This window comes from Papilio machaon, chromosome 5, assembly GCF_912999745.1.
Source record: "Papilio machaon chromosome 5, ilPapMach1.1, whole genome shotgun sequence".
NCBI classification, from domain to species: Eukaryota; Metazoa; Arthropoda; class Insecta; order Lepidoptera; family Papilionidae; genus Papilio; species Papilio machaon.
The window spans coordinates 167,772-181,405 of NC_059990.1; the positions used below are offsets into that span (position 1 = coordinate 167,772).

The 13,634-nt window shown below is 36.2% G+C and overlaps 5 protein-coding genes across 6 annotated transcripts; 2 read left to right on the forward strand and 3 right to left on the reverse strand.

The window, feature by feature from the left end:
* Positions 1–815: 815 nt before the first annotated feature.
* Positions 816–3,337, forward strand: LOC106711882 (protein ARV1). Its single transcript, XM_045678075.1, has 7 exons — positions 816–1,025; positions 1,200–1,319; positions 1,528–1,661; positions 2,093–2,232; positions 2,314–2,385; positions 2,541–2,705; positions 3,098–3,337. Exons 1-7 carry the CDS (start codon positions 915–917, stop codon positions 3,208–3,210), a joined length of 855 nt encoding a protein of 284 aa, XP_045534031.1. The 5' UTR covers positions 816–914; the 3' UTR covers positions 3,211–3,337.
* A 1,890-nt stretch (positions 3,338–5,227) lies between these two features.
* Positions 5,228–6,093, reverse strand: LOC106711880. 2 transcript variants are annotated; one of them, XM_014504300.2, is made up of 2 exons: positions 6,055–6,093; positions 5,228–5,856 (listed from the first exon to the last, which is right to left on the reverse strand). In XM_014504300.2, exons 1-2 carry the CDS (start codon positions 6,059–6,061, stop codon positions 5,522–5,524), a joined length of 342 nt encoding a protein of 113 aa, XP_014359786.1. In that variant the 5' UTR covers positions 6,062–6,093; the 3' UTR covers positions 5,228–5,521. The 2 variants fall into 2 exon arrangements, with proteins under 2 accessions (XP_014359786.1, XP_014359785.1); XM_014504299.2 differs by lacking the exon at positions 6,055–6,093 and adding an exon at positions 5,924–6,048.
* A 501-nt stretch (positions 6,094–6,594) lies between these two features.
* Positions 6,595–8,357, reverse strand: LOC106711884. The gene is made up of 5 exons (XM_014504305.2): positions 8,242–8,357; positions 7,881–8,023; positions 7,557–7,764; positions 7,125–7,212; positions 6,595–7,046 (listed from the first exon to the last, which is right to left on the reverse strand). The coding sequence occupies exons 2-5, from the start codon at positions 8,010–8,012 to the stop codon at positions 6,935–6,937; spliced, it is 540 nt and encodes a 179-aa protein (XP_014359791.2). The 5' UTR covers positions 8,013–8,023; positions 8,242–8,357; the 3' UTR covers positions 6,595–6,934.
* A 779-nt stretch (positions 8,358–9,136) lies between these two features.
* LOC106711883 lies at positions 9,137–11,435 on the reverse strand. Its single transcript, XM_014504304.2, has 5 exons — positions 11,158–11,435; positions 10,662–10,839; positions 10,232–10,452; positions 9,591–9,721; positions 9,137–9,512 (listed from the first exon to the last, which is right to left on the reverse strand). The coding sequence occupies exons 1-5, from the start codon at positions 11,293–11,295 to the stop codon at positions 9,305–9,307; spliced, it is 876 nt and encodes a 291-aa protein (XP_014359790.2). The 5' UTR covers positions 11,296–11,435; the 3' UTR covers positions 9,137–9,304.
* A 412-nt stretch (positions 11,436–11,847) lies between these two features.
* On the forward strand, positions 11,848–13,270 carry LOC106711885. The gene is made up of 5 exons (XM_045677989.1): positions 11,848–11,962; positions 12,095–12,289; positions 12,360–12,580; positions 12,850–12,980; positions 13,062–13,270. The coding sequence occupies exons 1-5, from the start codon at positions 11,848–11,850 to the stop codon at positions 13,243–13,245; spliced, it is 846 nt and encodes a 281-aa protein (XP_045533945.1). The 3' UTR covers positions 13,246–13,270.
* The last annotated feature ends 364 nt before the right edge of the window (positions 13,271–13,634 follow it).

Genomic DNA, 13,634 nt, shown 5'->3' on the forward strand with positions numbered 1-13,634 from the left:
AAAAACTCCTTTTGAAATCTGTTGAAAATAGTATAAAAAATGTGAATTGTTTCATTTATATACATTATACATACTATAATTTATTTCCCCTAAATTCAGGGTAATTTTTACAACAAGATGGTGGTATTATTTTTACGGGTAATAACCAACCAATTTGAAAAGAAGTTTAATATGGCCGCTTGTTTCCCAGATCTACAGTATATTATTTGACACAAATGACATCTGCGTTTGGGCGCATAATGTTCGAAAAATACTATTTTATTTTAGCTGATTTTACCCGTATTTTAACATATTAGTTATTACAAAGACTGTAAAGAACAACTAGTTTGTATTTTCTTCCTTATTTTGTATGAATACATATGAATAAGTGCGTAGTTTCAGTACTTACGATTGAAAGGTTATGTTTTTCTCTTTTCGCTGACTACGGCTTTTACAACCAACAATACAGCAGTATACCATGTTTTATACACTTGATCTCACTAAAACTGTAATATCAAAATATTTTTGCACAATTACAGCCACTAAGTACTCACAATTTTCGAAAAATAGCACGAATGTCAAACTTTGTTAGGGACAACCTAGGTTGTTTGTAGGGGACAACCTTTGTTCCAAGCAAACTCCAAAGCCTGGTACGCAGAAAGGGACAGAAGATAGTTATCCCTGTCTTTGTCACGTCACAGGAATTGGGTATAACTGTATCTCTCTCACTCGCGGTATTATTATTACCGTGTCATAGACTTGGATGATTATAACATGGTAAATGTCAACTGAAGCCAAGAAGAAAAAAAATGTCAACTGTCAATGTCAAACGTTATTTGACAATTGTCAAATTGTCAATTGCAAAAAGGTAAACAAACAAGATAACTCGTTTTTTAAAATAATTTTACTAAAATATTTATCAGAATGGAGAGCACATGAGGTTGAAAATGTCTAATAATAAAAAATATAGATGTGTTAATTGTGGAGAGCCATGCTCCGCTTTGTACAAAACGTACGGGCCGACAGTATTGAAACTTACCAAATGTGTGCGTAACTTATTCAATTTTAGCATGATTTTCTTACATTTTAACTATTGATTTTTAACAGTGTTATACTTATTATTACAGAATTTCGTTACCATGACACGTACCTTAAATTATGTCTAATTTTGGTGCAAAAGAAGATGTTTATTAAAATAATATGTATTTTTTAAATTTCAGATTAGCTGTAAAGGCATAGTTGATAAGTACATAGAATATGATCCTGTGATAGTCATGATAGACCTGGTGCTGATGTCCAGAGAAGCTCAGAGGCATATCCTGTACAACACTGAATTTAAGGTATATCAGTTTAACTAAAAATTTACACTGGGGATGTACCAAAAAGTGTGGTATTAAAAGCACTCTAAATTATAAACATGTATGCATATATATATATATATATATATATATATATATATATATATATATATATGAATGTGTAAAATGTGTTCCAGAACACATTCTTATAATGTTAAACTATAAACACACATGATTTGCATATTTCCAGGCATTCTGGAAACTTTTCATTATCTTGATGATGTTGGAGACATATGCAGTGTGGCGCAGTGACTGCCTCTTCTCAATAACTGTCAATACATTATGTGATGTTGGAAATAATTACACAATTAATGCCACTAGTATGTAAGTTAACAATTTCTTTTTAAACTAATTTAAGCAGTTCAACTTTTATATCTCATTCTATTAGTATGCCTAAATTATGTGAACAGTTATATTCTTTTACTTATGCTCACCATATCACTTAATTGGTCACGGGCATGGGTAACTGAACTAGGATTGATGACCTGCAGTTCAGCTCATGGTTCAAATGTCTGAAGCAAATCAGTAAACCGACTCGCAGCTGAGCTCAATTTGTACCTGCATAGTTATGATTTACATTGTTATTGTCATTAAATTGAGCCATAACTTTCCAATTTAGTTGTGGAGCCACAGCTCAATGGTTCAAGTCTATGTGTCCTGAACTTTTGATTAGCTTTCAGAGCTGATTTTCACTTGATTTTTCATTAAGAACTTAGGAGCACAACTTTAACAACATAATATGTGGCTTATTACAGAGACATACCAATAAGCATATCACTGCCGGAGACATGGCGCCATAACTGCAAGGGTTGGCTGCAGGACAGCCGAGCTGATGAAACTGACCTCTTTATATGGGAAAAAGACTTCTATGTGCAGTTCATATCTACATTCTCTGGTAAAAATTTACATTTTGTTTAAATTGATTATGAAGTCTAAAGAAATTTGATAAATAATATTTTTACTGTCTTTGTTTCAGGTATTGTAATTTTCATCAGTACAGTTCATATACTTATGAAATCTATTCAGCTGTTTGCTACAAAACGTGAAGGTATGTTATGAATAAAAGTAAATTATTCCTAGCATGCTCTATTATCTATTAAGTGTTAATGAAAAATCAAGCTCTAGACCACAATCCCACTTAATGTAAAGTCTGTACTAAATGCCTATCCAGGTTATTTTTGAAGTGTAATGGTATGTTTTCAGTGTCGTGCGAGCTGTTGCTGAAGGCGTTCTCACTGGGCAACATGAGCGTGGTGTTCCTGCTGCCGGCGCTGGTGTGGAGCAGCCCCGGGCCCGCACGCGCCGGCCTCGCGCACTACGCCCTCGTCTTCCTCTACACGCTCGTTGTCTTCTATAATGTATTCACTGGTCAGTGTCAACTTTCTGATAAAAAAAATTATTAAACTGTACGGGGTATTCTCACTTGACACCTGTCTTCTCTGTGGTATTCAACAGATGCCAGCAACAATATCTGTAGCACTATTGTGTGGGCTGGCTCGCTGCAATACCACCACCACACAAGATAGGTATCAAATGGAAGTCATTCCGAGTAGTTTGATGAGTGTGTTTGCTTGAAGTCTAACATTACTTATCTTCCCATTCTCACTGTTTTCTTTACATCCTTTGATGAGTTATATAAATGGATTTGACATGGGATGGGATAAGAAAAAGGATATTTTCTTTTTCTATTTAAAGTAGATTTAGTATGTAAGAAATTCAGCAGTTTTTCTTTAATATAATTGATTTAGTAACATTTGCAGTAGTGTACGAGAGAGCAGCAGCAGTGACAGTGTCAGTGATGGTGGTCAGTCACTGCACCAAGTATCTCACCACATTCCTCGCTACACCCTTGCTCAGGGGCCTCGTGCCTTAAACAATTATACAACAAATGTATCACAGAGTATTTATTTAAAAATATATCTCATTTTACAATAATTGTTTTGATGATTATATAATATTTTTGCTATTCACTAATATATAATAATGTCAAAGTTATTCAGATCCCGAAACATATGTCAAGTGCGTGTTTGAATTGCATCATATAAAATATATTTACACTATTTTATATCAATTTAAATGATTTCTGCTAATTGTATAGAATTAAATTTTACCTAGAAAGCTCTAGTTATTATACAAGTCATATGAAGGGCAAGAAAAATAAAAAAATAAAAATTACTAATCAATCTACAAAATAGGGCCAAGTCTCGATACTATGATGTCATTGAATATTACATTTATCAATTGTTATATGAATAGTAGTGATCAAAATTACTCAAACGTGTTTCAAGAATCTATATAAATATTTATTGAATAATAATGTACAAAAACTATGAGTGTGTTTAACTGTCACATTGTACATTATTACATAGCGATCTAAAATGTTATTTACAACATAACACCTTTCCATCTTTTCTATCTATGCTCTAATCTTTGTAATCTTGTAATACCGTGCGTTTTCACTACAGAAATACTTGCACAAGACATATCACTCTTTACATTCTCTTAAAAAAATAACACAATAAACATGTGTCAGCAGTGGAACCTCACATATACACAAATTACTAACAAAAGTCACAACTCATATACTATTCATCTAGAATTGTATATTTTGTATGTTAATAAAATAAAATTTTACGTATTTAATTATTTCGACACAAATGAAATATTTTTTTTTCTCCAAAATTTCTACAACAATATTCGGGAACTTTTTTTTGAGGATTTTACAGAAATTTGTGAATATATGTGTCACAATAACTATGTAAGGTAGAAAATTATTTAGATGCTTAAAACAAAGTTTAATATAACTTACATTGCAAATAAAATTTAATCACAGTAATGGAGTAAATGGAATGAAAATTATTTAATTTTTTTTGTAACCATCAGATACCATTACACAAATACCTCTACAAAAAAAAAAAATTTTTTTTTCAGTTACTGCAAAGACTATAAGATCCTCAATATACCTTCACACAGGTGATTGAGCAGTCAGAGAGCTATGCTTATTTATTATATTCTTAACTTCAAATAATAATTGAGTAATAATTTCAACTCATAACAATTGTAACATAGCTGCCATCAGGAAATACAAGATAAAACTAATACTTTGATAAACATATAATATAAAATATTGCTGTCAGTCTTTGCCTTGAGCAGACACAAAGATCTGAACATTACAATGTTCCTACAAAATAACTAAATGACTAAAACATATCTCAATCTCCTCTGCTTCTGCTCCTGAAACATCTAACATTATAAATAATATTTGTTAGTTTTTATTAATACAGTGTACAAAAAAAATGATGAAAAAAGTACAACTTATGTTTATGATTTGAGTGCAAACTGCCCATAGACATTCACAATGCAATTGTCTTGTCTTGTTATATGTTATTAACATTAGATGGTACATGTTATTTTTATATCTAGAATGTAGCACACTAAATCTATATTGTCTTTTATATTGTCTAACATATAACTGATTCCTCTTTTTAACATGTAGGCAAGTCATGTACTGAGCGAGATTAACACAAGTATTAATCATAAAAACATTAAAAAATAAAACTTATAATTCCCTATACATTAAACAATAAGGCAATATGCTTCTTTATTATTTATCCATACATAATATCAATTAGTTATCCATAAGCAAGTTTATAAATCAATTTATTTGTTAATTTGTGCATCAATTCAATGTATGTTGTGGTAACTCACTATATCATACTTGTGCAATAAATGCAACAAGCTTCTATGTTTTTTTTTTAGGAAAAAATTAAAGAAAACCTCCTTTATCTTAGTTTCCATTGCTTGTAGAAAAACATCAGTATTAACCTTCTAAAAAATTGTTTTCTGTGTATGAGGTGACAGTAAAAACTCACAGAAAGATCAATATAGTTTGACATATATATATACTAATGTAGTATTGGCTAAGCTTCACAAAGGTGATAAGAGACACATGAAAGGTAAGCTTTGTATAAGCATATCAACTGTGCTATAATAACTTTATTTAACTTGAAATGTGTCAATATCCTGGATTATTTGAATACAATTAACAAATGAATGTTTATAACATTTATAACAAAGACCATTAATTACACTTCAGTTCAGTTCAGTGCCGCTTATCTTACAAATGATTGATTTTAACATTTCTTAATTACTCTATACAAATAAATAATGAATCATTGTTTATTTTAGGGGCTTAGCGGTGGATCGTCTTGACCGATCATGACATCTTCATACATTACATCATTATTCCTTTGGGAATTGATTTTCTGGCGAGCATATTCAATCAAATTGTACTTCCTCACCACCAGCACCAGGCCGCACACGATCAGGGCGATGGCGAATATACTCACGACTGCGGCGGTCACGTCGTGATTCGACATGTACGAGCTCGGCGTCTGGCATTCATCACCTACTTGATAAAATCCCTCCAAACATTCGCAGCTCCTTGTAGTCTGGTTACAGAACTGATTTTCCCCCGGGCACGGCTCGAGGGAGGTCACATTGCACGACAGGATGAACTCTGTTAAAAAGAACACTTTGTAATACGAAGACTGATTGATTCAATTAAATAATTGTTCGATACTCACCCGTACAAAAGCAGAGTGAATATATTATTATAATGAGACTATCTATTGTTCTTAATCCCATATTTGCAGCGTCTCCTTTAACGAATTAACATCACAAATTAAAGTGGGATTATCAGTATATGTCTATTTACCGGGCATCGAACGATGCAACGATCTCACAGTAAAACAGCAACAAGCACTCAGACTAAGACGTTTGTCGCTGTCAATGTCAAACTTTGTTTATCATCCTTCAAAGACGTTTTCGTTTTGATAATGCTTTGAGTTCCCAACAACAATTCGATTCGTTTATCTTTTCAATGAATTTTATAGATTTTATATTTTTTTATGTATAATACATATATCCATCAAAGTAAGTTAATGATAATTTACAAAAAATAAACCTATTTTTAAATGCGACCTATTCTAAATAGGTTTTTGAAGCAAAAAATGTTTTGTAATGACCAAACGTTTATCACGTTTCTTTTCACGCTTAAAAACAACTGTGACATGGATATAAGTTTTTTTCTTTTTCAGAACGAACCTAACCTTACACGAACTTGTACATTCGCGGTTAGACTATGTGAATGGTTTTAACTGTATAAAAATGAAACGACGGTTTAAAAGATATTTATGTAATTAAAAAATGCCACTGTTTTTATTTCAGAAGGTATCTTCAAAATCACTGTATCTTCTGGATATTACATAGTCGTGTTGATGGTGAGTCGTGGAGCGCGTTGTCCACCCGAGCAAGCGAGAACGACATAACGTTTTTCTAACAAGTTTATATCTTTATCCCGCTAAATCGACGACTTTGAGGCGGCGGCGCTGCGACGGCTAATGGCGGGTTGGCGAGGAATGGAGTTATTGCAATAGCCCTAGTTCGTTAAAATTCTTAATAATGAAGTACAAAATTCTTTACAGGTGATAGAAGGAAACTTGCCGCTAGCGCCACCTACTAAGGCTTTCAATATTTCTCCTCATTTATCGTCCGTTGTGAGTTGTGACTAGTAAATTGTGAGTAATCACATTTTTTTAGAAGTCATATTCTTCTCCTGCACCATAAGTATATTTTTCCGGCAGTTTATAGTCATCTGGGTTATGTCCGTGAGCTTCTACTCCCCCGTTGCCGTCGCTGCCACCCAGTCTGCAAGTGAACAATTGTATAGTTATTGCAGGATATTGTAAATGTTATGACATATAAGTTTGACATAACTATGCATACTTTAGTTCCCCGTGTTGCTTTTCTTCCCCATCATCTTCTACAGCTTCATCATTACCTCTCTTTAGTTCTGGTTCACTATATTTTTCAGCTGAAAAAGAATGATTTCACTTTTAAATTTAGAAAAAAGAATGAAAACACAAGTCCACTTTGTAATAATTAAAATTTATTGCTCTCAATTAAATTTCATTAGAACATTTTAGAAAATACAAGACAATTGAAAAACATCTGTTAAACTGTATCAACTAAGATGAAATAATTAAAGTTATCTGTTGTCTTAGTTTTAAAAGTTATGGCACTATGAGGGTGGTGCAGTTTAATAAAATAACATCTACTATCTTATTTTGAAAAGGGGCTAGTCTTAAAAGAGCCATTTTAAGAATCTTCTCAAAAATTTCTGCGGTCTCCTGATATGTGGACGGAATCTAAGTTCACCTTTCTCTTGGGGATGACTGTGCGCGCCGGCCTGCTCCTCGTTGTCAAGGCCGTAGGAGTCCTCCTTCTCGAACTCGTAGTTGTCCCCCGCCTTCTTGTGGTACGAGTCGAAGTGCTGGTAGCCCTTCTTGCCCCCGCCGGACTTCTTGCGCGCGTACCCGATCTCACCATCTCCTTCGTTCTCGTACGACTTGTGGTAGTTATCGGGCTGGAAAGAACACAAAAATCAATATTAGGAGTTTGGTTACATCTTAAAAGTGCAGATGACGATATTCGTAAGCTGAATACTTCAGTGCCAACTTGCTAAGTAATTTTAACTCTTACCGATGCCGCTCGCACTTCCCGAACGTATGTGCCGAGCGACATGGTGTCGTCTGCCATCTGCAAGTCGTCGAGAGTCACCGGCAGACCCAGCGTCATGTGCAATATTCCGAATGCTAGTAGTTGTAGCTTCATTGTTATTAAATCTGGAATTATAGTTTTAATTTTTTAATTTATTATGTTTTACTTAACACAAAGAAGTTTGATGGTATTTTTTTGTTTTAACCGGAAATTGATTGATCTTCACCGATATGATTCTGCTTACTTAATTTATCGCGTTATATCAAATTAAAGCTGAAACAATATCTGAAGATTTTGTTTAGGACTTCGACACTAAAGTTTAGAATTTTTAGTTCTTTTTTACCTTTTGAATTTCGTTGACAAAAACAAGTTGTCTTACACCTGGTCGTACAATACAATAAAATCTGCAATACAAACTGTTTATTTTATATAATGTGCATTGCAACCGCTGTTATCTTTCACAACTTACTTTACGTTAATACTTTGCTAAAGAAAACGGCGCCATGTTGTGCGCAAGACTTTTTTCTCGAATGTTCAGTGAAATCTTTTCCCACAGCTCACGCCGCGGTTCACTGATCTGTCGCGTAGCTTAATAACAATCTGTAATTTGTTTCAATTTCTTTTAAATTGAAAAGTTCAAGGACGGTTAACGATTGTGACTACTTTCTCTTTAACATCTTGCTTATATATCTTTGAAATTCACTAGACTATACTAGATTGTACTATTTGGTGAAATGCACTAGAGAAACATCATACGATCAAGAGTTTAAGTTAGAGTTTAAGTTGTTCGAGATAAATTATACAATTAAAGTTCAATGAAAAACACAACTCATATCCTTGACTAAGAATTGATTATTTTTCTTAAAATGAGAAAAAAATCGACACAATATATTCGTTTCCTTTGATTGATAGCAACCTTGATAATTGGAAAGTGCAAAGTTGAATCGGTTCAATATAAATGAATTTTAAAGAACGCTGGCGGACAGATCACAACCTTCAACATGCCCGCACAGACAATAAGTTGACACCAATTCTTGATAATACTATTTAGAAATTGCTGTAGAAATTACGTAGACTATTATTGAGATATTTGAATTAAAAAACAACTATGATAAGTATACTTTTAAATTTACACAAACAAGTTGTTTATAAAAACGGGAAAAAAAGAACAGAATTCATAAAGAACTTTATGAACAGTAAAACCAAAATTAAATTAAAAATAGTTTATTTTGGTTGCTTTTATATTTTAATTAAATTTTAAGTTACACAATGAATTTCCGTGAAATTCCACCGCCGTAACTCTTGTATAAAAACATATATTGTATCTGGTTTTTCAAATGTAATGAGAGGGTTGATTAACAATTTGTTTTGATACGAGGGTTACGGCGGTGTAAGGCCACTGGATGTTATTTGGGGGTGTCGGTGAAAGCGGAGTAGACGGTGAGCGCATGGCCGTGCCCCACCTGGGGGTAGTCGATCTGCAGCTTGCTGGGGTGGTTGGGGTCGGAGGGTGACGAGAAGTCGCAGTCGTGCCGCGCCTTTATCGCGTCACCGAAAACATCGTACACGATCCGCCACTCCTTGTGCAACTTCATTTCTTCCAACACTTCGATTCTGTTAAGTATTTCTTGTGTTATTGTTCCACCTCGAAATAGTAACATAATATCTAGTAAAATATGACATATCACTAACACAGCGTCGTTGCCAGCGTCGAAACGCACTAGCGAGAAGCCGATGTCTCTGCCGCGCTGCATTGCGCTGCGCGCCAGCGTCTTGATTACCTCCCTGCGCGTAGACACGTCGTCCGGCACGATCAGTATCACCTATAATTGTAGTTTGCTACTATACTATCTTAGAAGGTTCCAAACGGAAAACATAACGACTGCCACACGGTGTGACAAAAAGTGTAAATCAGAGATCTCTGACGTTGTCCATTGCACTACATCACAACTTCTGTCAAGTGACACATCGTCTGTTATCTGTTGTCATGTTAGGCTGCTGATAACATATCAGCAGCCTAACATTATTCAAATACGATGTCACTGAATTGGTTTTTTTTTGGACAATTGCCTATAAATATTGTGTTAGAATTGACAAAAATGCTTAATTTGAGGCACAAAAAATACGGCCATGGAGCACCCCAGTTAAGATTTCTCCTTACTTTGAACTTTTTATTAACTTATTGCAACAACTGATTTCAGATCATTCTAATTACGGGTTTGTTAGGTAAATATTACAATTTGGCCTCATAATTGAAGGAATGAAAAAAACTGCGACATTACTTTTGTTGTAGGTAAATTATGAGCTCGCGGAAGCATTAGTATCGAATCGACCTGCAGTATGTTGTGTACGTGGTACTTGTCGTGCAGTGCGGGCGCGCGCAAGCAGTGCGCCGAGAACATGAGCAGCTGGCGCGAGCGCGGGCATTGTACGCAGCGCGCCCACTTCTCCAGAACGCTCGCATCCCACTTGCACATCGTCGTGCCCAGCGCTAGCGCGCGAATGCGGCACGACTTGTTGTTCGTATCCTGCTGCTCTGCTATCATTGAATGGCCTGCACATACCGTCAACAAATGGAAGCCTATAACTTAGCAAAATGGATCCTCTCCTTTCAAAAAATATTGTATAAATTATCTAAGATTTCGAATCCACACTGAGGCAGCGCGCTTACCTATGGCCTAGGGTAAATAATTTAGCATATACTTTAGCTCCTTGGAGTCGTATATGACCTGACGAGAATCTAAAATAATATAGAAGAGTAACCTTGAGCTAAAGAACGGGAAACGTAGTCAGAGAGAACGATCTGCGAGGCATTGGAGGGCGCACCGAGTGTAGGCCACGCGTTGCGCGTGTGGGCCCGGATGAAGGCGAGCACACGGGGCACGTCCGCCGGCCGCGCGCGACGCACGCGCAAACATATGTCACTCTTTGTATTCCGAACCTGCACACAATTTTTTAATGAACTATCTATAAAGTAGAAGCGTAAATAACGAAAATGAACGATACTAACCCATAAAAATGGAGTATGAGATTTACCATTCGGAAGTAAGCTTCTAAGTCTAAGTAAGCACTTCTAGAGTACCTAAATACACTAAATCTGGCACTACTATCTACCGTCTACCTACGCTAGGCGAAAGCTTCGCTCGTATCTCACCGCACAGACGTGCTCTGTTTAACAGTTCCAACTCGACGAATAAGTTTGTAGTACGCGAGTCCTTACAGTTTGTTAATGTTTAAAATACATAATTTTAATTCTCACCGCAACGTTGGATGGCGAATCTTTCTTAGCGATATCAGCAAAGGTTCTGGCGAGAGTTTTGCATAGGTGGTTGGTGTAAGGTATCTTGAGGCAGGCTCGCGTCACTGCCACAGTAACGTGGCGGATCGTGTGGGACATGGCGGGCGTCGATAGATAGTCGCTGAGGCTGCGCTCAGTGTGATCTTTTCATTGTGCGGGTTTCATCAATACAAGCATATTTGTGGATTTTTTTGTATTCTAAATTGTTACATATAATTTTATTTTAATATGTCATTTGAATCATTTTGACAATCGATGTTGTTGTTTGTTTTATAATACTAAAAAGAAATATTTTTATCTAGCTAGCCATTATTTATTCAGCATAAAGTTATCAGCTTATATGAGCTATAGAAATGAATCAATAGCCGTTAAGCTTCTTTCTCAATACAATCATTTTGAAAGGATTTTACATTTTACATTTACATTTGCTTTTATTCATTTTTATCATCTTTCATTGTTATAGCCTACACTTGATTTATATCATCTTGACATATTTCATCCAACAACTTCATTTCATAGCCCAAAATTTCAATAAAATAAAATCAAATAAAAAAAATGTACAAGAAGATAAAGTAAAATAACGTAAGAATGTATTGTTTGAGAGCATATCGAGTAGGCGCCCTTACGTGCAGCGCCCTCAGTAAAGCCGTGATGCCGCCGCTGGCCAGCAGCATGGCCGTCGCCAGGTTCAGGCCGCCTTCTCCCTGCGACGTCACCCCCGATAAAAAACCGGTATCTTTTGCATTTTTTTTGTTGTTTCCCACACGTCTTTGCTACTGGACGTCGGTCTATCTCAGTTTCTCTCTCCCTCTTTCCCTTAATTCCTGTGGAATTAATCCACTTTTATCAGGGTGACATGTTATCCAAGTAAATTTAATTGAATCTCTGTGACTACAAGTTTGTGTTTATAAAATTGTCCAGTGCTTCGACATGACGAATGTGCGAGTAGAGCGCGCGAACCAGTGCCACTCGAATATGATCCGTTTGTTCCTGTACACGCACTGCTGGCCGCGCGAGCCCAGCGTCGTCGGCCTCTGGATGTCTTCCGACAGTCCCTACCTCGACATCCTCACTGACAAATACTCCAATTCAGGTAAGTATTAATTTCATTCACCATTCAACAGTCGGAACTCGAATCGAAAAGTGTCAAAAGATTATTTTAGGTGACCGCTTTTTGGCGTTCGAGCAACTGGACCGTACGCGCGAGTCGCGGCTGATCGGTGTGTGCGTGGCTAATAAGCTGTTCCCGTGGATGGTGGCCGAGCTGGAGGAGTGGGCCAATTTTACGTATTGCAAACCAGACCGCACTCGCATGTACTTCATAGCTCACTGCATCAAGAATGCCGACCTCATCAGGAAGTACAACCTCGAATACATTTATGACGTTAGTTAATAATTCTGTTTTATTTTGGTAGTTTTGTAGTTGTGGCTTGATGAAATGTGTATTTTTCTTTGTAATAGAATCATTCTGTACTTAGTATGTCGATCTCATTACGAAGCAGTATTTGATGTCTCATATTGATATGCCGAAACTTTAATCATTATGTGCTTCCTACAAATGTGTTAAAAGTACCCTATGTCCATAAACCGGAAAATGAAACGGGAGTAGTATATATGTTTGTATCAACAGTCCTAGGTAGGAGCTTGTTGCAGGTGGAGGTGCTCTGCACAGACGCGTCGGTGGCTGCGCGCGGTGTAGGCACGCGGCTGCTGGACGTGACGCTGGCTCACGCCGACGACCTCGGCTACCCTCTCGCACAGGTCATCGCAGTCAGTCATTACGCGTAAGCTATTTCACTTTGCTTACATTTTGGAACAGTACAATACGTGACCCTTGCTTATTATTTTTTGGGACGTGTTTATAGTGCGAAGATTTGCGAGAAATGTGGCATGAAGCGCGAGTGGTCGATGGACTATGACGACTACGTGGACCGCACGGGCCACCAGGTGTTCTTCCCCCGACGGCCGCATCTCAGCGTCGCCGTTTACTCCAAGTTCTTCGACCCCACCAAGCCCAAGCCGCTGCCGTGCAAACCACCTTATCTGTGATCTGTTCAAAGGCATCCTGTCCTGTAAGATTTATTCAATGTAAAATGCCACAATCAAGTGTTACAGAGCGTAAACTTGTGTCTTCAAGAAATACTGTACACAAATTTTAGTAGTAATTGTCAAGGTTTCAAACGATGCTATGTAATTGGTAATTGATGCGAAAGAAATAAAATAAAATACATTTTTTTTTGTTTTTATTTACAAGTTACAAAATGATACAAAGTCTTAAAATGTTGTATACATCTAATTCCATTAATACATCTTTTATGGCTTGTTCGCTCCGGCCTTAAATAACAAAGCATCAACATCTAAAGATACATAAATCATTATGGTTGTAATATTGGACACGTTATATGGAAATATTGTAATATTGAAATCAATATATCAGT